The sequence below is a fragment of the Branchiostoma lanceolatum genome, chromosome 18 (assembly GCF_035083965.1).
Source record: "Branchiostoma lanceolatum isolate klBraLanc5 chromosome 18, klBraLanc5.hap2, whole genome shotgun sequence".
NCBI lineage: Eukaryota > Metazoa > Chordata > Leptocardii > Amphioxiformes > Branchiostomatidae > Branchiostoma > Branchiostoma lanceolatum.
The window spans coordinates 4,376,615-4,400,359 of record NC_089739.1 but is presented as its reverse complement, the minus strand read 5'-3'; the positions used below and the strand labels follow the sequence as shown (position 1 = coordinate 4,400,359).

Here is a 23,745-nt window from a genome sequence, read left to right as displayed (position 1 = left end):
TCATGTTACATGTATTTGCGATTAGCCTACGGGCAAGAATTTGCAATAAACTTCTTATTATATTATTATGATGCCAGATGCATAAGATCTCATAGTCATACTGAGACGGTTCATAGATGAAAGTGAGTGAAATAATTACGCATACCCCTTTTATCCGATTTGCTAACTTTTCTGTGTAACATATTTTCCCTCCGTTTTCTTATACCCCATTAATTGTACTGAAACGCACTGCGACCTTAACTCCGACAGACCGATCAACGAGTTTCATACTATTAGATAAAGATAATTTGGGCGTTTTCTTTTCTTTTGGTTATACTTTGTTTCGTGTTATTCCAATTTTGAGGTCAAGGATTTCACAAACCAAACTCATGTTACAGCGAGATCGCAGTCTAGTAGAACGGCGGACTTACAAAGGTACCCTTTTTTCTCAAGCTAAAATCAAATTGACTTGTCGGCGACTAGTTGTCGACTTTCCTCAAAGGTTTACTGTGAGAACTACTCTCCCCAAGACTATTGCATCAAGGCTCACAATCAACTGGTATAATACCGTTGACATTGGTTACCCCAGAAGCTCCAAACTACGCACACCGGGAAAATTCAATCATGTAAGAACAACGTCACAAGGACGGATAGCTGTGATTGCATTCCCACGTTACGTTTAAACATGTAACTCAATTGTGACCAGAAGATTGCCTTTTGAAATTTAATTTCTAGACGCAAAGTTAAGCCCCGGTTACACATAGCCGAAGATGGCCTCCCGACCTTCACTCAACCAAGGTTGGGAATGGTTCGGGAGTTTGGTCGGCTGGTGTTCGGCGCGGTCGGCTGCTGGTCGGCTGCACCAGCCGAATGTTTTGAAATGTTCAAAACATTCGGCTGTGAACGGGAGGTCTGGAATGGGTTGGCTGGTAGTTGGGAGTACGTCAGTAGTGGTCAGGGAGTGTTAGGGAGTCAAAAGTGACTCTTAACCTGAATCTGGTCAGACTGCTCGCGACCTACCATCAACCTTGATTAGCTAGTGTTCGGAGGCCATTTTTCGGATATGTGTAACCAGGGTTTTAGGCTGTAGAACTAGACATGTTGGATACTAGGTAAAAGTGTCTACTAGGAACTTTAGACCACATTAACGTGGTTTATATAAAGAAGAAGAAGAACTTTATTGCACGACAATTGTACACGGTACAAAGTATGGCAACAGTTCTTAAACATAATTAAAAATGGAAGTATAGAATAAAACATAACATCCTAATTACTAACACAATACAACAAGGGCTAGCATACGATTTTTTATATGGGTGGCATCCGCACATGCAACAAGTTTTTTCCGCTTCGACCAAGATGATGTAAATCGCTTAAAAACTGCAAAATAAGAATACATGTACCGTAAATTGCCAAAAGAAAGTTGGAAAACGGATACTATTGAGACTATTGAGTGGAGTCTTCAAAAATCAAAGAAGAAGACGGGAAAACATTTATTATTATTTTATTGTAAAATATACAAAGAAATGCGTGAATAAGTGAATGGATAATAAAACAAGTAAATAAAGAAACAAATAAAAAGGCAGTTGAACTAATATTCACGTTGTTGTTTCAGTAGCAGGATATGTTTTTACAGGGACGGGTTGTTAGCTCTTCCCCTTTAACGTGCTGAATGCACCTCCTTGAACACGCCCCCCCCCCATTTTACAACCCTTCCGAAAGACGAATGCCTCCTTAACCGAGAGGTCCTGACCCAGGATTGAACTGGGGTATCCCAGTACTAGTTAACGTTACCAGCTAATTTGAACCAGGGGCTCAAATTTGAGGCCGCTACAGTAGAAGTAGAAGAAAATCTAATTTCTTCCTTGTAGGAAAGTACAGAGAGACTCCGTCTCCTTGCGAACTTTAATCTTTTACATTTATCCCTTAAGTGTACAAGTGATTGCGCGTACATATTAGATTTCCAGCATTTCGCAAAAAATCGATGACGTTGATCCAAGATTTAGACCCAGAAAAGCTCTTACCTTTTTACCAGGGTTTGAATTACAGTTTGACTGATGTTTCAACAATCTCATTTTAGTAAAGCGGGGAACACTACTTACGTAAAGTATTACTTTCTGCGCTGCAAAGGAAAACATTTGAACAAAGTATTCTCCTGTTAGGCCAAACTATCTTTGTTATACGGATGACATCCCCGCACACATCAATTTTTGTCTGTATCCCAGAAAAGAAAGTTTGCGACCATGCTAATAAATCGTGCAAAGAAGCTGCTCAAAATGCCGCAAATTACAGAAACAAATTAAAGTATTCGCAAGTGGAATGCCTCTTTTGCTAGTATTATACATTTGCCACGCGTATACATGTAAGTACAACTAAGCTGAGAACGTATGAGATACCCTGAGCGAATTCTTTTAAAATCAAATAATTAAGAAAATGTGAAAAAACAAAGATAAGAAAAGAAGTCTAGTCTATGGTATACCATATTCTGTGCTTCATACATTTTTTCGAACTTCCTGACCTCTTTGATTTCCATTATGTAGCCAGCTTTTTTGGCACAATGTCAATTTTCTCGCACGCTCGCATCAGCTTTGGAGTTCCCAAAGGATGTCATCCATACAATCAAATTAGAATTACCTTAGTGAAAATTAAACGTATGGTGACTGAAAATCACAACTCAGCAGACCAATTCCTCAGAGTTAAGATGATGGCAAATGAAGGAAATCTTGATAAAGCCCCATGTGAACTCATTTGGTAAAGTGGAATCCTGTATAAAAGCCATCGAGAGTTTGGAAGGACCAGAATTTTGCTGGAGGACTGGGTGTAGGTCGGTTGCAGACATCTTGTGTTCGGCCATCTTTGTATAGAGATGTCTCGTTCCCAGGTAGTCACTCTCGTTCTCATGTTCTTCTGCCTGGGGTTCCAAAATGCGCGTGGCCATTTTCTCTCAGGCGTATACGGTGAGTGCACTTTTCACGTGTTGCAGATATAAAATAAGTAAACTGTTATGATATCATAGTTTATCATAACGAAATCCGTTGGCACTCTTTCAAAGTATGCCTTTGCGTTACACATGTTGAAAATAAAAGTTTGCGATACCATGACTTGCTATGTTTCAAGTTGTAGTTCAAAATCTATACGTACAGTAAAGAGGTATCGACGCACTAAAATGTGTTGTTTTAAGTAGATTCCATCCCAAAATGTTGACAGTCACCGAAAACTAAGATTTTTCTCATTTCTTTCTCAGACGCTGCGAAGGAGAAGGCCGCCTACTTGAAGGATCTTCATGAGCAAATGAAGAACCTACACGTACAGGTTTTCCGTTGTTCATTTTTTAGTTGAATTTTGAATCTTTCGTTTTTGCTATCATCTTTGTACTGTTGTTGTCCCATTACACTTCCATGTAAAAAAACTATCCGAGCGCACTGTGTGCTCTTGTCAGCGATTTTGCTTTATCATATGTATCTATAAAGCTTAAGCTGGTACAGCCACCCTTCGTCATAACACCGTGAACAGCTTTGCAGGCACGCGGCGCGACAGCAGCTTTCTATATTACACTGAACGACCTGTCACACCTGACCTTTGCACATCTAGCTCTTCGCGGTGTTTAAAGTCATCTATAGTGAGGATACCCCAACTGTACTCGATGGTGCTTTTGGAAGACGGGTTTTGGGTCCAAATCTCTGCCCAGTCAACGGTGTCTAAATCTAGATGTAGCCCATCTCATAGCACGTTTAAAAGTGTACACACCTTTTATCTAGGAAAGATAAGAGTTACACCAAGGTCTACAATGGCATGAAACGTATCGCAAGATATGCACGGCCTTGTCTGACTTGTTAATTTTCAGCACTTCTCTAATCTATGTGTGTCACTAAAATACAGCTTTTTTGTAGTCTACACAGCACTGCTAAACAGAAATTTCTCTGACGCGAAACAAAATTGCACCCTATTAAAACAGAATGTCGAAAATGTATCCACAGAACACGGCAGAAACCAACAAGGCAAAATGGAACCTCGTCGCCGCAAACAGCCAGCGAGTCCGAAAACTTGGATCGGACCTGTCCGCGGTTTCTGCCGCCGTGAGCCGCCTGGAGGATAACATGCGCGCGCTCTCCTCCAAGCAAAATCAGCTGAGGGGCGACGTCGGAGCTGTAACCCGGGACGTGCAAGACAAAGAGAAACAGAAGCCAGACCACATGGGGTTTGAAGCCAGGTTCCACCGTACGATGAGCCGGCACGAAGGTTTCATCAAGGATCTCGACAAACGCCTTCAGCAGGTGCAACAGAAGTTGAAAAGCCTTGAAACGGCAGTCTCTTCTGCGACTCGAGATTCGAACGAGCTGCGAAAAAGGGTCGACCGTAACGGCAACGAAATCAAGCGGCAGAAGGAACAGTCTCGTCTGCAAGAGCGACGCTTGATGTCCGAGATGAATAACCTCCGATCTACCGTCCGCAATACAAGGAACATGAACGACTACAAACTACCGATATTCCCCGGCAAGTCTCCTAACAGTGACGACGTGCAAGGCGACGTCAGCCAGCTGCAGGCCCAAGTGAGCGCCATTTTGGCCACCCAGAGATCCGAGAGATCCAAGAGCGACCGTCTGTTTGCTCTTATATCAGAGCTTCAAGACAAGAAGGACGACAAGGTGAATCCAAGCGGCATCGTTCAACACAGGCAAGAACTGCAAATGGCATTTCCAGCCTTTGCAAAAGACCAACCCAAGGACTTCAATCTGACCGCTGTCTTCAGCGATCTTCAGGACCAAGTACGACGCCTTGAGAAACGACCATACGTAGGGCACTGTGGGTATCAACTTCTCTTTTCTCCTTTCTATCCCTGTCTTTCAAAAGTTGTATTTGCTGTTTTCACCTCATACAAATGAAATGTGGTGAATGTAGGCCTATTGTTAGCATTCAAACTGAATCAACAATGTCGAAAGGTCGAGTGTGTACATGTGTGTGTGTGTGTGTGTGTGTGCGTGTGTGTGTGCGTGTGCGCGTGCGCGGTCGTGTTTGTGTGTGTGTGTGTGTGTGTGTGTGTGTGTGTGTGTGTGTGTGTGTGTGTGTGTGTGTGTGTGTGTGTGTATGTGTGTGTGTGTGTTTTCTATTGTGAACAGTGGAAAATTAACTTTCTTTATTTGTGTTGCTTGGTCCCCATTTCAGGTGAGGTCGGGGTGCTCGGGTTACCGTGGAAAGCGGACGGGAAGACGGACTATGGAGGGAGCGGGGCCGTCAAATTCAGCAAGACCTTCCGTACAGTCCCCGTGGTCTCCGCTGCTCTGTACAGGCTCTACCATGCCGGGTACCAACCTGTGGGGTGAGTTTGAACAATGACTTGCAAATTATCCATAGAGAGAATGCCTTAGCCTTAAACTGGTCTGAACTGCACCTATTTGCAACAAAATATGCGACCAAACGTGTACAGAACAAAATAACCGCGCCAAGAATATCACATCCTCAGTTTTGCCCCCAAATTAAGATTTTTTGAATTCGCAGTGTTGCCGCTAAATTAGAAACCATTGTACATTTATTGAAACTTATCAAAAAGCGATTTGTAGTGATCGTGAGTCTTGGCGTTTAGCTTGCACACATTTGCGATATTTGTCAATTGCGATTTTTTAAACTTGAAATTCTTAAACAAAATCGCCATTGGCGCCGATTTGTGACGGATTGGAACAGATTTGCGCCAGTTGTCCGCAGACTGTCTTTCGCAAACAGGCCTATTGAGACACCCGCTTAAATTACTTGTTCTTCAGGAAAAATATCATCTCCACTTCCTGAGCATTTGCAATGAGCTAACTTTTTTTTTTACCTCTACCTTCTCTTTTTCTTGCAGAATCGTTGTGTCGGCCGATGACATTACCGAGAAGGGGTTCCAGTTGAAGATTTACGGGTGGGACCAGACCAAGCTGTACAGTGCTGGAGTGCAGTGGATGGCGTGTGGCTAGGCTCAACGTTCTAAAGCCCCCCTCTCACTGAAGCCGCGGCACGCTGGCGGCGTAGCTGCGTCCTAAACTGAATTTGTGTTACCCTTGACTTTATAATGGGAATATCATTCAAAACGTACAAGTAAGACCCAAAGACAACAAAGCACACAAAGATTGTAAAGATTCGTTTTTTGTTGAGTGCTTTGTCAATTCGATCGGCCGCAGCGACGCCGCCAGCGTGCCGCAGTACCAGTGCGAGGGTGTGTTCTGAATTAGTAGAACTCTACGAGCGCCGGCATTCATTTTTGGAGAGAGCGCTTATTCTAGATTTTCAACATTGGCCAGGCTTTCTAAATGCTAGGGGAAACAAATCTCCCCAATAAGGCTGCTATATGTTGGCTAAGAAACTATCCCCAGCGTTTTTAAAAACCTGGCCCAGGATATGATGGCATGTTTAAAATCGCGAATAAGTACATATAAGTGACCCACCCCAAAGAAAAGAAACGCCGGCGCTTCTAGAAGTCTGCGAAGGAGGCTAGTTCTCAATGGTCCTGAACTAAGTAGAGCTTCAAATCAAATCAAACGGCCTGGAATGAAATGAAGTAATAGGGTGGAATGGGAAGAACTGACTGACCGGATTAAGATGAATCAAAATCAGACATTGTCGACTAGAAATTGCAAACACCTTTCTCACGCGGCGGACATGATAGAATAATAATAAGGGGGTTTTATTCAGTGAACACCTTGTAGCCTGGGGGCTGAATTACATGTTCATTACATATTACACATGATAAAATACTTAAAGGTTTAAAATCACACGTATGGCTACATTAAAGGTTGCGTGCTGGGCTAAGACTAAACTGCACGTATTAGCAGTTTGCGAGGCCAATGATGCAAAGAAACAAAAATAATTAACAGATTTAGTTTTTTTTTTCAAATCACATTAATTCTTAAAATATGATATCCAATTATCTATATTATAATTAGCGTAATGCACACAAAAATGCAGCAATTTAGAACCACGTTGATCGATCCTGTCAAAACGTAGCAATGCAAAACAAAAACATAGAAATGCAGATATTTGACGGACATGCAACCACTTCCTCATTGGTCTCTGATTACAATGCAATAATTGGTTGAACTGCTTATTGTGATAGACAGTTAAGGTCGGTCTAATGTTTGCAACAATGGCCTAATTTTCGTTCTATCATGTCCGCCGCATGAGAAAGGTGTATTTCAGGAGTTCTACTTTGTACTGCGTCGTTTAGAACGGGTTTTAGCGGCTTTCTGGATATTTGACTATTTGCTATCGTTTTTGTGACATTAGGTAAGGATAAATGATTACCACTAACACTTCAATAAAATCTCACATCACGTTCATCTTATTACTCAGTGTAAGACAGGTTTGGTTTGGCGACAACAATTTCTATTATTCTAACACGTTTACTAATGATGTGAAATACGTGTTGTTACCTTGCAGTATTGTTTTAACGTCAATCTTTCAAGGCACCATTTATTCAATTGGTGTGTTTTTTTCACAAATAGAGCATCCTTACAAACAAAGTTTTAGTCGTTCAGCTATGCTTAGATTATCTTTTCGAACTACCGATTCCGAAATCTTTTGCGCACTTAACCTTGACAACGGTGATACATTTGTATTGTTCGCTTTACTGCTTTCTATTGTATAATGATTCACAGTGGCACTTGCATCATCTTTTGCATGTGGAAAACAATAAACGCTAACGGAAAATTGGAGTATCCCGGAATCATCGATTTAATATTTTGTTAACCCTGTGACAACTACTACTGATTCCAAGTTACGTGTACCCCAAACCCCTAACACAGCCTCAATTAACATTTAACGAAAGGACTAAGATCAGAATATCCCATTCTGGTTGCAACAATAAGCAAGCATACAAGCAAGCAAACAGACCAACGTATCTAGCATTTGTTTTAAAAGAAACTGTTTGTTTGCCATAAGTCATAGGAAGTTTGTTTTTCGCCTGCAAACTTGTCGGTAAAACTCACGTGATCTATTTCTATCCATGATGCTTTGGAACTCGTTCCCAGGATTTAATGACGTTACCGTGTGGCGTCAGACTCCAAGATGTGTCGTATTGATTCTCGTCAGTAACCACGCAAGCTAATTGGGTAGATACAGCCTCTCTCCATTCAACCTCCTTGCTCCGTGTAAGCACTAAGCACTAAGTCACTTGTCTTTTGGAAAATATGAAACTACTAGTAGTACGGCAAAGAATTTGCTGAACATCAAGACCCATCGTATCACAGTCTTTCAATCAGTCAGAAAATGATAAATGGATACGGAAAGACTAGCGCTGTCAAAGAAAGAACGAAAAATAGAAGATGAACGTTTTTCTAATATGGAGAACTAATTACTGTTATGCAAGACGAAGAAACATTTTATGAGAAGCTTTCAGAAGGCATCCGAAAACTCATCCGCCATCTTTCTTCAATGGTAGTGACATGACCTTGAAGTGAAAGATCGCACAGGTCACGTGTCAATTACAAAGATTTTATGATAAGTAAGCTACATGGATGAACCACATCAAGGCCCTATGTTTTATATATCTTGACTTGTCGAGAAAGAGAACAATAATTATTCCAAAATAAGTTTCAATCTATATCGGTCAACCGATACACATTACTAGTCGGAAACGCATTTCGTCCCATCTCTCTGTTGACTACGAAACGGAACTCTTTTTTTTTTGTACTAGCACTATTTTTGTTCCTATGATTAGATTCAGTCGCTGCTTGTGCAAGGCCAAGGTATTATATGGGGTATGGCTGAAGTACCATATTTTGTCACTGAGGGGCGCTTATGTACAGACCAGTTTTTGACACGGTTCAGGCTATACTTGTGGTGTTTATCGCTAGATGGCGCTTCAGTGCGGGCCAGTGGTAGATTATTAGTAAGTAAGCTATTATAGCTAAGGACTTGTAGCAGAACATTTCGCTATTGGGGATTTCCATATTTAGAGAATTATTAGGGACCACATAGTGACTGACTTAATAGACTTATATGTCTTTAGGTCTCGGGTACATCGTTACAAAATAAACGTTTTCCCTTCTTGTCCCGACCAGAACAGTGAAGGGTTTGGCTTTCAAAAAATCTAAACTACGAACTACAGTAGATTCCGCATATCTGTATACTAGTAGCCCATTTGTCAGCGCATTTTATACGACAGTCCAGAATATAGGATAGTCTGGGATATACGACAGTCCGGAATAGCACCAGTAACGTCCCCCGGTGAATGTTCTCCCTATAGCCGGCGTGGTTAGTCTGGTAGAGATTATGCACTAGACATCAAGATGGCTTTTATATAAAACCACCTTGCTAACATTCATTTCTACGCCCTAGGAGGTATTGATAGAACCTTGTTTCTTTATCGTGAATCTCGTGATAGACTTTCGATTTTCAATGTATACGTTTGGCATTTGTATACAAAAGATAGGAACTATACTCTCCTTGTTACGAAACGTGGTAAAATAAGACCCTATTTTCTTACGTACAAGCAAGGACATTACAATAATGTCCTTGGTACAAGTCTGTAATGCAAGCATAGAGCATGCGCATGCGCAATTACAACATTAGCCGCTCGGAAGGTCATTCACCTTTGACCCCTGACAAATAGGAGCAAGGAGGTTTTATAAAAACCTACTTGATAGGAGCAGCCCAAGCGAGTTTGAATAAAAAGTTGCGACTCTTCGTACTATTAAGGAGGTTAACCTACTTTATACGATACAGGAACGAAATTGCACAAAATTGCACTTAGTAACAAAATCCGCTTACAGTATTACATTTGATATCAAAACTTTCATTATCTAAAGTACAGAATTTCACATTTAGAAACACGCGGCCCAGTTTGTGTATAAACAGTAAGTTAATCTTATCAGAATCACGATCGATCCCTTGTACACCAGAGATAAATATGAAAGAAATTCCTGATTGTTTTCCGCCATTTGCACTGCTCCACCCAACCCATTAGACCACCATTGTTTTTGTCCAATCGTTCGAAACAAATAGATTTCGGCGACACATTCTGTAGAGAGACAATCTAGCGAGCAAACTCTTCAAAAAAACAAATAAAAACAGTTAAGGAAAAGATTTAGACAGCCCGAGAGAAACTTGATTGACATCAAAACATCTGGCAGCGTTATAAGTACAAAGGCAACAAACAAGTGCGTAGTAATTGGTGTATTGTGAGCGACGGGGACAAAATGGCGGCGGGCTCATGAATATGCAAATGCACCCCAGGCGCCCCCGTGCGATCGTCTTTTCACGTCTGGTTGATACTAAAAATGCAAATCAGACAAACTCCGCTGTTTTTATCTGTTCTTGGATCTGTGGCGAATTTGTAGTACTAATAGCTCTGAGTCAAAAATGGACGAGTAAAATAAAATGGCGTTTTCCTTTTGTATATATAAACCTCGTCAATGACGATTATTTTTGTCTTGTCGGGCTTTTCGGAACTTTGCTTTGTGTTCGTTCTAGAGTTTGTATAAGAAATTTTATTACAAGGTGCGAACTGGCCAAAAACAAAAACTGATTTTGTCCCAAATGAAACGGAGTTTTTTGAGAGAAAATTTTTGTTTTTAAGCTATTTCTTTTTAACTTTCAACTCTTGTTGAAAACATGAACATTTGGACCATGCATCCCACGCCACTAGATTCAGATATTTTTCTGAAATTCCTGAACATATAGAAATTTCTCGGCAGCGGAAATGGAAGTATTTGGAGACTCATGAATTTTTTGAACTAATTACCAAGGGGCCAATCAGGAAGCGGTATGACCAGTTCTATTGTGATGTATATGACGTCTGTGCACGACCCAAGCCGGTGAGTGTATGTGGCAATCAACCGGCCAATGTCGCTCAACAGTGCTTCCAACTCTTGTGTCAGTTGGGAAGTTTTACTTTGATATAGACAGGACGCCTGGCGTCAGTAGACAAAAACGTTTGGAGCGCTTACTGTAGAGGTAGGAGTTAGGAGTATAGTTTTGTTTTTCGTTAGCGAAAGATTTTTCTAAGGATTGGCGATGCAGCAGAGCTGTGGACCAGGTGAAGCCGGATTCCAGACGTACGGAACAGACACGGGGATGGACGGGGGAGGGCCGACAACAGGACCGACGGGCGACGATGACAGCAACGCCGCCACCGACACCTTCCAGCCGCCCACTGGTCTCATCCCTTACGGCATGGCAGGAGGCTACACCCCGCCGGACAGCAACAGTTCCCGCTCGTCTCCAGGGGACGGGGTGGACGCGGAACTCTCTCGGTACAACTCGCAGGTCCCTCCCGACTACCCGCTAGGACCCTACCCCGGTGCTACTAACCCCGAAAACGCGTACTCCATCACGAGCATGACGCCCTCCCCACACCCCTACCCGAACGGATACGACCAGTCGCAGATGTACGGGCAGCAGGCCCCGGGTTACTTCGCTCCGATAGACTCGGGGGGCCCTCCCCAGCCCCCTAACGGACAGTACCCCCACGGTTACAACGGGAACTACCCCTACCCGGGCGGCGGGTCCATGTACGGCTACCCCCCGGGCCCTCCCCCCACCCCCGCCAAACTTAGCGTCTTTCTCACCAACCGTGATCTCTGGGTCAAGTTTCACCAACACGAGACGGAAATGATCATCACCAAGCAGGGCAGGTAAGGAAAACGATCATTCACTTTTATGAATATAAAAAACAATGTTTTATATTCATGTCCTACAAAAGTCACATTTATAACAAAAAGTTGCATTTTTTGTAACGTGTTTAGGTCTGTGTTGACATACTAGTAGATGCGATCTTAGCTTCTACTACTATGTCACTATATATGTAAGAAACAAGGTCAAAAAGGGTCATTGGTATAAGTAGAATTTTGTCTATGTAATGACCCTTTTTTCGAGCTAAAACTTTGTATGCCATATTCGTTGCATGTTGATCCAGTCCTATGTATAACAGTTCATTTAGTTGTCTTGGAGACGCTACATATAATACGCTTCGCATAACTTTTCCAAACTTCAAGAAGTCACACCTCGTTAAAATGATATCCCCAACAAACGGTTTATGACACCGGTAATGTTTATCTTCGTATTCAGTTTTCTCAGGTTTTGTGACATAAGCGTTCGCAACTTTCCGGCTTGTTTTTCAGGCCAAGCCCAAAAGGTGTCAAACAGACAATGAAACTTACATCTGTTTTAGACACCTGATTCTAGAATAATCCTTAATTAGTTTCGGACTTGCATAAGCGCTTTATTTGGGTACACTTTGTGATGTACCACGTTTCAAACTCATGACGTTTATATTTTTACCTTCAACATTACGAAGCTTATTGAGAAGAGAAAAAAAACAACGTGTTTTCGCAATGCACCTTGGTATACCACTACTTTTAGGAAAATTTCATTTTAGTAACTATCGTCGTACATACTTACACATACGTGCCTACAGCCCAAAAAGAGTTGAATCTTTGTCAAAATGGTATCCCGGGCCAAAATACAAATATATACTAAATTCGCTTTATGATTTTTTTGTTTTGTTATCATAATGGCACAATAGTATTGCTGTACCAGCTAAATTCTTTGTAAAATTTCTTTTAAAGCGACAGTCGTCATAAGTGCGAAGTTTCACACTGCTTAACCTAACATTTGAAAAAAAATGTTCTGAACGTTTATGTTGAAGACAATTTGTCTTTTACCACAAATGAAATTCAAGCAAACGTGTGCCCCAAATGGTTTATAAAAAGTAAGGAGGAATCTGGGCTTTGGTGCATCCGTTAGACAATGCCCAGGAATTTCGAGGTACGATGTGTATCGCGTCTGCAACTCCATGTCTAATTGCTTGCGAAACATAATCGTCAGAAATGAAACGCTAAAAAATCCTGCCTGACGATAAGAAACAGTCGCATAGTTAACGTTCAATTTGTCTACGATCTAGACCCTTTTCACAAAGATTTGGCAAGCTTAGAATGTTGATTTGTCGTGTGTTTCTAAAGTCAATCCAATCTCCATGGTCAGACTGGTTTAGTCTACACTGTCTTGATTACTTATTAGGCTTTGTTATAATAATGATCTAAGAAACTGGAATTAGTTGTATTTGGAGGTCGTTGGTGTTTTCATTGGACTTGTTTTTGTTTTTATAATGCGCGGATCACGACGGGAGAGTTACGCGTGTGTTTCTTGGAATCATGACTCAGGGCACCTCATCACCATTAATATTCACATGTTATTTCTGGAACTGATCGTAAGTCTTTTGTGTTTGGACTTGGGCTGGGGTGTCTCAGATTATGGTCGACTGGTCTGTTCCTGTAACCCGAAACTATAATCTGCGTGTTAAAAACCGCCACTTTTTTCTTCGTGTCTTCGCTTCAAGATGTGAAGGAAAGGGAATTTTGGATATAAGTTCCCAATCGCAACAAGAAATGCCTTTGCGAGATTGTCTTGAACGATACATTTTGAGGCTAGCCTTTTCCCCACGTCATCATAAGAAAAATTAGGCAGATGACGTGAGGTTGGGGTCGGAAAACATTCCCGTTCTCATACTTGTGCCACAATATACGGTATATTTCAGATGAAAAGAGGTCAGCCATTTCAAATCCCTAAAATTGACTTGAGTAAACACCAAGTAGTGTGTTTGTAAAAGGTGTATCAAATGCGCAAACTTCTTGTTTTCTTCTACTTTTGTCACTGGAGACTATTTTTTTAAGTTGTGGCAATATCTCCTGTCAAAGTATGTGAAATCACTTTCTTTGGTACTTTTTTTACTATCGATGTGATAATACATTTTATCGGTCATTTTCCTTTAAAAAAATTCTACGTGCACAGTCATCGCTCGTTCGACAACATGCCTCGTCTACCCCTTTTTGTTATGAAAAGTTATATTTTTGAATTTCCGACTATCGGACGGTTAGTTCTTCAATCTCCTGAGTTCACGACCTCTAACTTCAGCTTCTAATTAACAAACGGCAGCTAAAAGTCTTCAGCGAGACCGAAACGTTTAATTGATGGGATCGTTTCTTTGTTCTTTGCCTGCTAGCGATTGGTCGCGAACAAAGCCGTGATTTGCATATCTGTAAGCGCGCCATGGACGCCCGTGAGTCATGGTCAATTGGAGATTGGTCGGTATTGTCGCACAGTGTCAACAACGCAGACGTCCCGGGGCGCACATCCTGTCGCTTGGAGTCGTGCAAATAACCAGAAAAAAAAGACACCGTCTAGAAGACGTTTTTGAGATAATATTAACTGTCCTCCATTTGCAAGGCCCAAATGTGTTACGAGGTTATGCCTTGATTTAAGACCATAATTGAAATTAGACAAAAACTATAACCTCAAAAATTGAAAAGAAGCTGCAAAATGAGCAAATATATTCCATCAGGCATTAGTTGAAAAGGATACGTTGAAATGATATTGGAAAATGGATACAAATGAGCGAAAATCTTCCAGAGTTAAAAAAAGGTGACATGAAAGGACAATATATCTAATAAGGAATCTATTGTTCGATATACCATGTTCAGAACTTCTGCTTGTTTGGAGTCGTGCAAATAACCAGAAATAAAAACAACGCCGACGTTCTGAATCAAAGTTGAACTGTAATGGTCAACGCCTGAAGCTATTGACAAAATGACCCTGTCAACAGTGGAAACATTGGGTACTATTGACAGGATCATCCACTTCCATTATTTGCGTACACAAAAGTTGGACTTAGTAATACCCAGGGTTTTTTTTCGACTGATCAGCTCCAGTTTTTGCGAAGTAAAGAATTAATTTTTGTGCTGGCAACTTCAGTCAAACTTTGATCCCGAATTACTTCTACCTACACAGATTAACTTTCAAGTGAACTACAAAACTGTAAATGCATTCGCGAGAATGTGATTTTGCGGTAGGGAGAAATCGAGTATTCGCAATAGTTTTAAGTTCGCGGTTGAAACAATGGGTAGAAAACAAAACAAGCATCTTCTCGCGGCGGCTTGAAATTCGCGGTCAAGAGGTCATCTCGAGCATTAGCCAAGGCCCGCTCGCATCAGTCAAATGATCAATTCAATAAGGGCTTACTGACTTAATCAATATAAATCCTGATAATCTATAATCCATATGAGATATACAAGCACGTGTACTCATATATTTTCTGTTCATATTGTCAAAGGAGAGGATTTTGACCAAAATTTGTTACAACACATTGTTATAACACACAAGTAACTACAATGTTTTTTCGACCCCAGGCGGATGTTTCCGGTACTGCAGTTTGCCATATCTGGTCTCGACCCGCATGCGCAGTACAACGTGTTTGTGGACATGGTGTTGGCGGATGTGAATCACTGGAAGTTCCAGAACGGGAAATGGGTGCCGTGTGGACGAGCCGATACCAACCCACAAGGTACTATACTTGAACTGTGTGTGTGTGTGTGTGTTTGTTAATATTTCTGGTCAGGAGCATAAATCAAGAATCTCTGAATGGATTGTAATGTTACGTTACAACGTATGTAGATACGTGTTTCTAAGACGAAGGTTGATTATGGGCCCCCGGTGCGTAATATTGATACTGCAGCAGAACTCACTGGAAACAATAGGTGTAATAACGGACATGAGCGTGCGTTCAAATGAGCATCTTGTTGTCTTATGCAACAATGTTAGCAGCCATTAAGTTAAACTTATAAAAGTGCAGATATGTACTTTTTCCTTCAAATCTATAAAAAAAAAAATCACCTGATATCTGAAGATATGCAGTTAAATTTTGTAATGTCATTCTAAACTACTTATTACCCTCCATGCAACTTGCAATTTATCTTTTTCTGCTCCATATAACGCACATGGATATATGGATATCTTTTCAAATTAAGTAACCAGAATATAGTTGTCCGAAAACCTGATTTGAGTATTTACTGTATTTCAGGAAGCCGAGTTTACGTCCACCCGGAGTCCCCTAACAGCGGCGCGCACTGGATGAAACAGGAAGTGGTCTTCAGCAAACTCAAACTCACCAACAACAAAGGCGCCGACAACGGACATGTAGGTTAACTTTGAATTCTGCGACAACCAATGACAGATGTTCTTGCCAAGTCTGCAATTTCTAAAGTAAAGTGTAGAAAACTTCATTTATCTTTTTTTCAGGGACGTAACATTGAATATATGTGATACTGTGGATGAGTAGAGGTAATTTGGTCAGCAAAAATGCTGAAACATATTTGATGTAATTCCGTAGTATTTCGCTAGGCGCAAACATGCAAAGTATTTATCTTACCTGTCGTTCCGTTGTGTTCCGCCAGGTGGTGCTGAACTCCATGCACAAATACCAACCCCGGCTGCACATCATAGAGGTGACTAACAGAGGCGCCGGCGGCGAGCGCGTTCTGCAGTCCCACAGCTTTCCCGAGACGCAGTTTATCGCAGTCACAGCCTACCAGAACACAGATGTGAGTGCGACAGTTTATCTATCAGTATCTGTATCTGTATCTATATAGCCGGTATAACCGCCATTCGGCGTAACACACCAGCTTCGCAGGCACGCGGCGCGGCAGCAGCTGGTTATATTACACCGAACGACCTGTCACGTCTAACCGTCGCATATCTAACTGCATGCATTGTTTAAAGCTATCTAATAAGGATGCTCCCACTGTACTTGGTTGTAACGAGTTCCACTCTACGATCGTTCTAGGAAAATACGAATTTTTAAACACATCAATCCTAGGTTGAAAAGTCTGATACTTAAAGGCATGGCTATTTCTTGTCCTTTTCTGAGCTATCATCTATTTGTGTTGCTAACAGTATGCCATACAACCAGAACTACCCAACATCCAGTTGGCCATAATGCAGGACGTTGAATAAAATTCACGACATTTGTCATCAATGGTTCCTCGATTTCAGAAAATACAGTATGGTCATAGAAATTGTTGGTTTTCTCTTGTACATTTAGGTTGTAGCTTTTTTTAATGCACAGGTTTTCCACTTTTTCAGGGTTTCTAAAACGGTAATAGATTGACGCCTATGTTAGAAGTTTAGGAGGAAAGTTTTGTTACTTGTTCTTTCAGTTTAGGCAAAGTGGCTTTCATTGAGAGAATATTCGGTCATCGAACGCTGATATTGCAGACCATGACTGAAATATTTCCACACAGGCACGAGAGATGATAACCCGAAAGGACATGATTTATCGTGCTTTGTACGTTGAAAGACTTGAAACGATAAATGTTCTCTTCTATACCATTACTGTACATAGTTCCGTCGCCGAGGGACGATCGCCTTTGTCGTCCCTCGGCGACATAACTTCCTCGGCAGCGAAACTCCCTTTCCGGCATTAGAGAACCTTGGCCCGTGTAAGAACTTGCGTCACTCCCCTCCCCAAATATATACGCCGCCGTTCTAGGAAGCCTGCGAGGGAGGCTATACTATACAGCTTCAACAATGCAACTTTAATGTTAGAAAGTTGAGATGACACTTAACATGTGATGACGTATAATTTATCTCTCTTTCAGATCACCCAGCTGAAGATTGATTACAACCCTTTTGCCAAAGGTTTCAGAGACAACTACGATGGGTAAGTACATATTTGTGACTTACATAATAATATGCAACTAAAAAATGGAATATTTGAAAGATAAATGACACTAAAAGAAGGGCATTAAGAAACTCCCCGCAACATTAACAGAAGGTCGTTTCATTAATTCCAGGCTATTAGTAGTACTACTAGCAGTTGTTCATGAACTGATATGATGATTATGTCTTGAGATAGATTGTCTCAAAGGCGTAGCATTGCAATATTGTTCTCATTCTTATTTTTTTTATCATAACAGTCCCACAAATATCCGACCGAACGGCTTTGACGGCAGACCTGTAGGTATGGAGCCGGGAATGCACCCTTCCTTGGGCGGGCACCTTCCAATAATGCCACCCATCTACCCCGTGGGTCCACCAATGCCCGCTCACAGCCGCGGTATCCCTCCGCCGTACGACATGCGGCCTCACTCGTCAGGAGAAAGTAGTTCCTCGCCAGACAGCCCAGAAATACCGACAAAAGACTTGGGTTCTAAAGAACCCTCTTCAGACGTGCCAGGGACCCATCAGAGCGAGCAGAACAACGTCACACCAGAGAAGCAGGCGTCGCCAACGAGAGTGAACAACTCGAGTCTCCTTCTGACAACAACGGCCCCGTACACGGTCAACAGCAACGGCCAGCCGCACTACAGCATGGCGATGCACAACAGAAGGATGCCTCCGCATCATGGCAGTCTACCGCAAAACGGGCAGGTGTCGGAAAACGGCCACATGGCGGCACAAAACGGCCACATTTCGCAGAACGGGCAATCACCGGGAGAGGAGGCCAGACCAGAATGGAGAAGCCCCAGCAAAGCTCGTCCGCCCGGAGATGACTCGGAAGACCGCGACGCCGTGGCGAAGCGGCTCAGGACGGAGGATCTCCCGCCTTACCAACACGAAGCATCCGGGAACAACTACGACGTCTACAACGACCAATCAGGAGAGGGTACGTCACCACCGTTCGGTCAACCACCCGATCACATGCAATACCATCGCTACAATGGCTACTACTCAGCAAACCCTGAGGACTACGGACACTATTACGATAGAAATGGCATGCAATATGGCTACTTCGGTAACCAAGGGTATCAGGCATCTGCACACGCGCAGTTTGTTGACAGTGAGAAGTTTGCACATGCGCATTACAACGGGTCCTACCACCAGGCCCAGTATAACGGGGGTTACATGCCAACAAGCACCGCCAGCGCCGAAACGGCATCGGGACATTACTAAAACTTTGGCACTGAAGCTAGCTACACAGGTTTTAAGTACAGTTTGATAGTCTTTAGACAGCGCACTTTCTGTGTAAAGTTTCCCTTTTGCCTTCTTGTTGCAAGCGAATTGTAAGATATGTACGTTCTTAAGTATTTATTGTTGCATCGTCCTAAAATGACGCTAACGCCTTCTAGCGTTAGATGTTTTAGACCGTTAGTTTAAATGTTAAACGTGGACAGGTTTTATTGTAGAATAGCGTTGTTATTCGGCTAACGAGTAGAAAATTAGCAAAGATACACATCGGACGTGCCTTGAAGGTATGTGATGTCTAAATGAACGTGTACAGCTAGTCAGGAGGTCACTTGCACAGTGTGCAGTATTCTAGCGCCGCCTACCAAGATAATAACGAACTGCAGGATCCATTTTTGTTGCAAGATTTCTACTCCCTACCTTTCCGACAGTGTTAAGCACGATGCTGCCACGAATATTGTATGATGCTGCTAAAGTCATTGTTTTATGATATCATAACGTTATTCTTTTAATTAGACAATCAATGCACTACTCGTTTTATAGATACTAATATTCCCATTGACAACATGCTTAGGGCTATGTTTTTAGATATCACGCCGTCGAATAAGTCAAGCATTTTTGTGCTGTTACGAATTCACTGCTAAGAGATGTTGTAAAATATCAGTTAGCAAGTGTTATGGAAAGAAGTAGAAAAGCATTCCCACTGCCACAGCTGAAGCATTTGTTCCTGTCTTTTTCGTGTAATAGATAGACCTACTGCACAATGTTTTTTGGGTACATCTAAGACTAAGGGGGGGGGGGCACTTTTATTCTTTTGACGTTTCTTTTTGAGCCTAATTTGCAACAAGACAAGTACATACATGGGAGGAACATATACTTTATTGAAATGTCGCGGGTTACAAAAGTCGTTGATTCTTATGCACATATTGTACACCAGTTATGACCTTTATACATTCGTCGTGTTGCTAAAAGTTTTGTACATCTATACCACAAGTCACGTCTGTACCAGGCTCAATACACAACGGTAGATTCTGTAACATGTATACGTGTTTGAAACTTTTTAAAACGTCTGATGACCTTATGTAATAATGTACAAATTGATCTGATAAATAACGTACCTAATAAATGGTTTCGTAAACAGCTTCATAACAGTCACGAAAGGTGTGTACATTTTCTAGATCATAAGATCAGCTTTTACCTACAAGCTTATGAAGGTGGTAACATAAACGCCTTTGTCATGTTGTATATCTAATGGCTGGCCGAGATCGAGAGTTTCTTCCTATACGTTAAAAACCCCAGGGCTTTAAAACAATTGGAAAGTTTTCAAGAAAAACAGATAGGCGTGGGATAATGCAGGAACATTTGGTATTTTGAAAACCTTAGTTGGAAGTTAAAATGGTTTGTTATCATTATACCAAAATGTTGCACATTGGAAATAGTTATTTCGTCTCGAGACATGTCCCTCCGTGGCTCATACTGCGCATGCACGGTGAAATGTTGAATGCCCCCGAAATATGCACAAAACGCATATGGACATGTGTTAAGCATTGTCTAGACAAGAAGTGTTTACAAGTTATGTACCATCACCTTTAACATATTACCCACATTGCCCAGTTGTAACCGAACCTCCTTATTTACCACACCAATTAAACAAAGCTAATCAAATTACTGACTATTCGCGCCTCTACCAACAGATGTACATAAGATTCAAATATTATTATAGTTTCTTTCACGACAGTCTTACATCAGTTGAATGACATGTTAAAGCTTATGTTATTCTTTCACGTAACAATTCCTTTTTGTCGCTTCAGAAGATTGGGAAGCCTTTAAAAACATAACTCAACATGACACAGCCATCTTCTTTGTTACAGCAAATTTAGACTTAGAGGGATTGTTTTTCTAAAATGTAGCCTGCTATATTGCCCCAGTCAACCACTTCTTCCTTCTACAATTCCTGTTATAAAGTAATTTTTAACTGAACAGTTGATTGATCTGATTTTGATTACAATGGACGGTTAAGCTCAAGAAAATAAAGTCACTGATACGATTCAACTTTGTTTGGTGGACAATTTGTCTTCGCTGACCCACAAGATTTTATATGCATAGATATCACGTGTCGAATGACTCAGTAACAATTTAATGACAACATTCTTTTTCCCAAATACAAGTAAATTTTGCACGGCAATTCTAAATATATATATACATTACTGTAAGTATAGCGGTAAACATATTCTGCTTTCTGCCTAATCTAAGGATGAATGTTACGTTTATGTCATCTTAGCTACGGACATATTGATTTGATTATATGGATGGCATCAAAACTGATGCGAGCGTGCGATTGAAAAAAGTTTGGCCTAAAAAGTTACCTTCATTTTAAAATCTATTTGATCAGGAAGGATGAACAAAACTAACCACACAGAGTATGGTATACCAAAATACAGATTCTTCATTTTTGTTATTTCAAAACCTTGACTTTGAAATTGACTTTGGCATTGTACGAAATTAGTAGCTGTTTTCTGAAACATTTTTTCAATGCATGTATTTTGAAATTCTCATTTTGCTTTTTAAGATTTACAGTATGGCCGAAAGTTATTTTTTTGTTGGAAACGGACGAAAATCGATGTGCGTGCGGATGTCATCCATACAATCAAATCAACATGGCCTAAATAGAACAGAATAACATATATGACAATAGTAAGACGTCATAAGCCACAGAGTCTTGATTGTTTGATGGGCTAAACTTCGTCTAGACACGCCACTAGACTTCCTGAATAACAACAGATTTTGGTCAACTTGAACTGTTCGCTAGACCTATATCACGTTTACCATCGAATTCCTTGAGAAACTACTATTTTTTTCGTTTGCGGGTTTTCCGGTAGTGATAAAAATACAATGTAGTAGTCCCGCCCGGTGAAAATTATCTGTCTGCCCTTATATTGCTATGACGTAATCATTGTCCACCATATTGGATGATTAAACCATGAAGTTGCCCGGTAAATTTAACGTTGTATCTGTGAATACAGTCACGTACGAGTAATATGGCATATACGCACATCATAAATTTGACTCTACAGGATTCAACTTACCATATCATTTTTTTTCTATTTTCTTGGGCCAGTTATTGTATCAGGAACAACACCAGTTAATTCCACTCGCTCAACAATTTATGGAATTTGTGAGGATTTATTTCTTCACCTTGTTAAAGTTTCAGTTTTTAATTTTTTTCTTCAAAATTCCCGGATTCTGTATTTAGTATACTCATTACGTTTTGCATATAACTACAAATTTACAAGTAGTACACCGTGGCTGAAATAAAATACAAAGGCACACTTTCACTTCGGTGCTAGACGCATACAGCCAAAAATTCTCAGTATGCCATCAACTATGCAGTTTTTAGTTCATAAATTATGTAAAGAACAGAGAAAGCCAATCATGAATACCACACAGTCATTGACAGATTTACAAAATGTATGAAATAAGAATTATACTATTGTTGACTTTAGTACAGAATAGATAGTACTTAAGTTAATTAGTTTATTGAATGCTTGACTAAAAATACTCAAACCAATTAAGGAACATTGTTGTCACCATGAATGAAGTTAAGTGATTCTTAAACTTTGATATCATATACAGGAATCATACAGACTGAGGAAGTTTAGTGTACTTCCGAACTCTTTTCCTCATTCGTGAGTGCAGAGATATGAAACAACAACTGTTGGGCATTTATGTATGCAACTGACATTTTGGAATAGTGAATATTTGAATGTAAACAGATCAAACACGACAGTCCAAACGGACGATTTCCAGTAAACAACACTAATCGTCAACAATCTTCAAAATGTTTTGAAATTCGCATGACTGTTCTGAATGAATATAGTTATCATTTCGTTTGTTTGCTTTCAGCTGCGTGAAGTGCTTCTTCTCTGGGCGAGAGCATTATGGGTTTGCAATGAAAGGTTATTCTGATTGCAAAGCTGTCACCCCGAGTGCGCATGCGCTTGGTCTCACGACAAAGACCCGCCATATTGAATATGGTATCACGCCGATGTTCCCATGGCGCTTTGCGCGAGGACAACACAGCACGGTGTGCCCCGCAGTACGCACGAGAGGTCAATCTCACAGAGGATGACGCGTGCATATTTCAAAGATATATAGATATAAGGAAAAAGTATCCGTGTATCATACACTCGTCTCGTGAATAGTAAAGCTTTTCAAAAGTTCGGCCCATTTTGCAGTCTGATGGTTTCGGAACGCCCTCTGTATCAAAACCGCCGCCCGGAACTCTCGTTCCCTGCGTGCCGTGGTCGTTACCACGACCTCGTTCACCCTCGTCGGAAACGACTTCTTGAACGTGTCCTCCATCTGGTCCATTATCTCTCCAAACTCATCCGTGTTCTCCACATCCCCCCACAGCCGCTTGTACGTGAAGGTGGTCAGTTCCTTCAGGACGTCTATACAGTGGACACGGTCACCGCTGACCAACGGGATGTCCAGCGTCTGTAACTTGATATTGTTCGGTTTGCGCAATCGCAGTGGATCGTCCAGTTCGTCCACAAGATCCGTTAAAAGTGTATAGTCAATAAACTGCGTAGCGTCGGGATCGTACCTTTGCCACACCATGTAAAACGACTCGAAATCATCTTCCGTGATCCCGACGTGCTTCTGCTCCTGGGCCTGGTTGAAGCCCTCCAGGCCCACTGCTATGTACATGTTCCTTATGATCAAAGAGCTGACCATGATGTAGCTGACTAGATACAGTGCGGGAATGGTGGTCCCGCTGCAGAGACCGTCGTGGTCGGGCTCGCTGGTGTCGCAATACTTCATCAGCGGTTCCAAGATGTCGTTCCATCCGGCGGAAGTCGTCAACCGGAAGAGGAGCATCATGGACCTGTCGACGTGAAATGTCAATTAATTGAGGTCATGGGTCATGGGTCGTGAGTGAGTGAGTGAGTGAGTGAGTGAGTGAGTGAGTGAGTGAGTGAGTGAGTGAGTGAGTGAGTGAGCGAGTGAGTGAGTGAGCGAGCGAGCGAGTGAGAAAAATTACGAAATTACGATATAAGA

The 23,745-nt window shown here is 41.4% G+C and overlaps 3 protein-coding genes across 5 annotated transcripts in view; 2 read left to right on the top strand and 1 right to left on the bottom strand.

Moving 5' to 3' along the window:
• The first annotated feature begins 3,900 nt into the window (after window positions 1-3,900).
• On the top strand, window positions 3,901-7,650 carry LOC136424730 (kinesin-1 heavy chain-like). Its single transcript, XM_066413357.1, has 3 exons — window positions 3,901-4,782; window positions 5,143-5,296; window positions 5,816-7,650. The coding sequence occupies exons 1-3, from the start codon at window positions 3,936-3,938 to the stop codon at window positions 5,925-5,927; spliced, it is 1,113 nt and encodes a 370-aa protein (XP_066269454.1). The 5' UTR covers window positions 3,901-3,935; the 3' UTR covers window positions 5,928-7,650.
• A 2,080-nt stretch (window positions 7,651-9,730) lies between these two features.
• On the top strand, window positions 9,731-19,833 carry LOC136424729 (T-box transcription factor T homolog 1-like). The gene is made up of 6 exons (XM_066413356.1): window positions 9,731-11,582; window positions 15,132-15,286; window positions 15,803-15,918; window positions 16,176-16,322; window positions 17,379-17,440; window positions 17,697-19,833. The coding sequence occupies exons 1-6, from the start codon at window positions 10,963-10,965 to the stop codon at window positions 18,670-18,672; spliced, it is 2,076 nt and encodes a 691-aa protein (XP_066269453.1). The 5' UTR covers window positions 9,731-10,962; the 3' UTR covers window positions 18,673-19,833.
• A 179-nt stretch (window positions 19,834-20,012) lies between these two features.
• LOC136424728 (sodium channel protein 1 brain-like) overlaps window positions 20,013-23,745 on the bottom strand; it is an 87,567-nt gene continuing 83,834 nt past the window's right edge. For all 3 annotated transcript variants that reach the window (XM_066413351.1, XM_066413352.1, XM_066413353.1), the window contains one exon: window positions 20,013-23,572. In XM_066413351.1, the coding sequence (XP_066269448.1) occupies window positions 22,864-23,572 (709 nt within the window). In that variant the 3' untranslated portion in view covers window positions 20,013-22,863. The remainder of the gene's footprint in view (window positions 23,573-23,745) is intronic.

What these genes read in the sequence shown, in the direction of transcription:
- LOC136424730 (XM_066413357.1), top strand. Translation starts at nt 3,936, where the DNA reads ATGTCGAAAATGTATCCACAGAACACGGCAGAAACCAACAAGGCAAAA. An exon ending in ACGACCATACGTAGGGCACT is followed by an intron (nt 4,783 to 5,142) that starts GTGGGTATCAAC and finishes TCCCCATTTCAG; the next exon opens with GTGAGGTCGGGGTGCTCGGG. An exon ending in GCCGGGTACCAACCTGTGGG is followed by an intron (nt 5,297 to 5,815) that starts GTGAGTTTGAAC and finishes TTTTTCTTGCAG; the next exon opens with AATCGTTGTGTCGGCCGATG.
- LOC136424729 (XM_066413356.1), top strand. Translation starts at nt 10,963, where the DNA reads ATGCAGCAGAGCTGTGGACCAGGTGAAGCCGGATTCCAGACGTACGGA. An exon ending in AGCCGATACCAACCCACAAG is followed by an intron (nt 15,287 to 15,802) that starts GTACTATACTTG and finishes ACTGTATTTCAG; the next exon opens with GAAGCCGAGTTTACGTCCAC. An exon ending in TTCAGAGACAACTACGATGG is followed by an intron (nt 17,441 to 17,696) that starts GTAAGTACATAT and finishes TTATCATAACAG; the next exon opens with TCCCACAAATATCCGACCGA.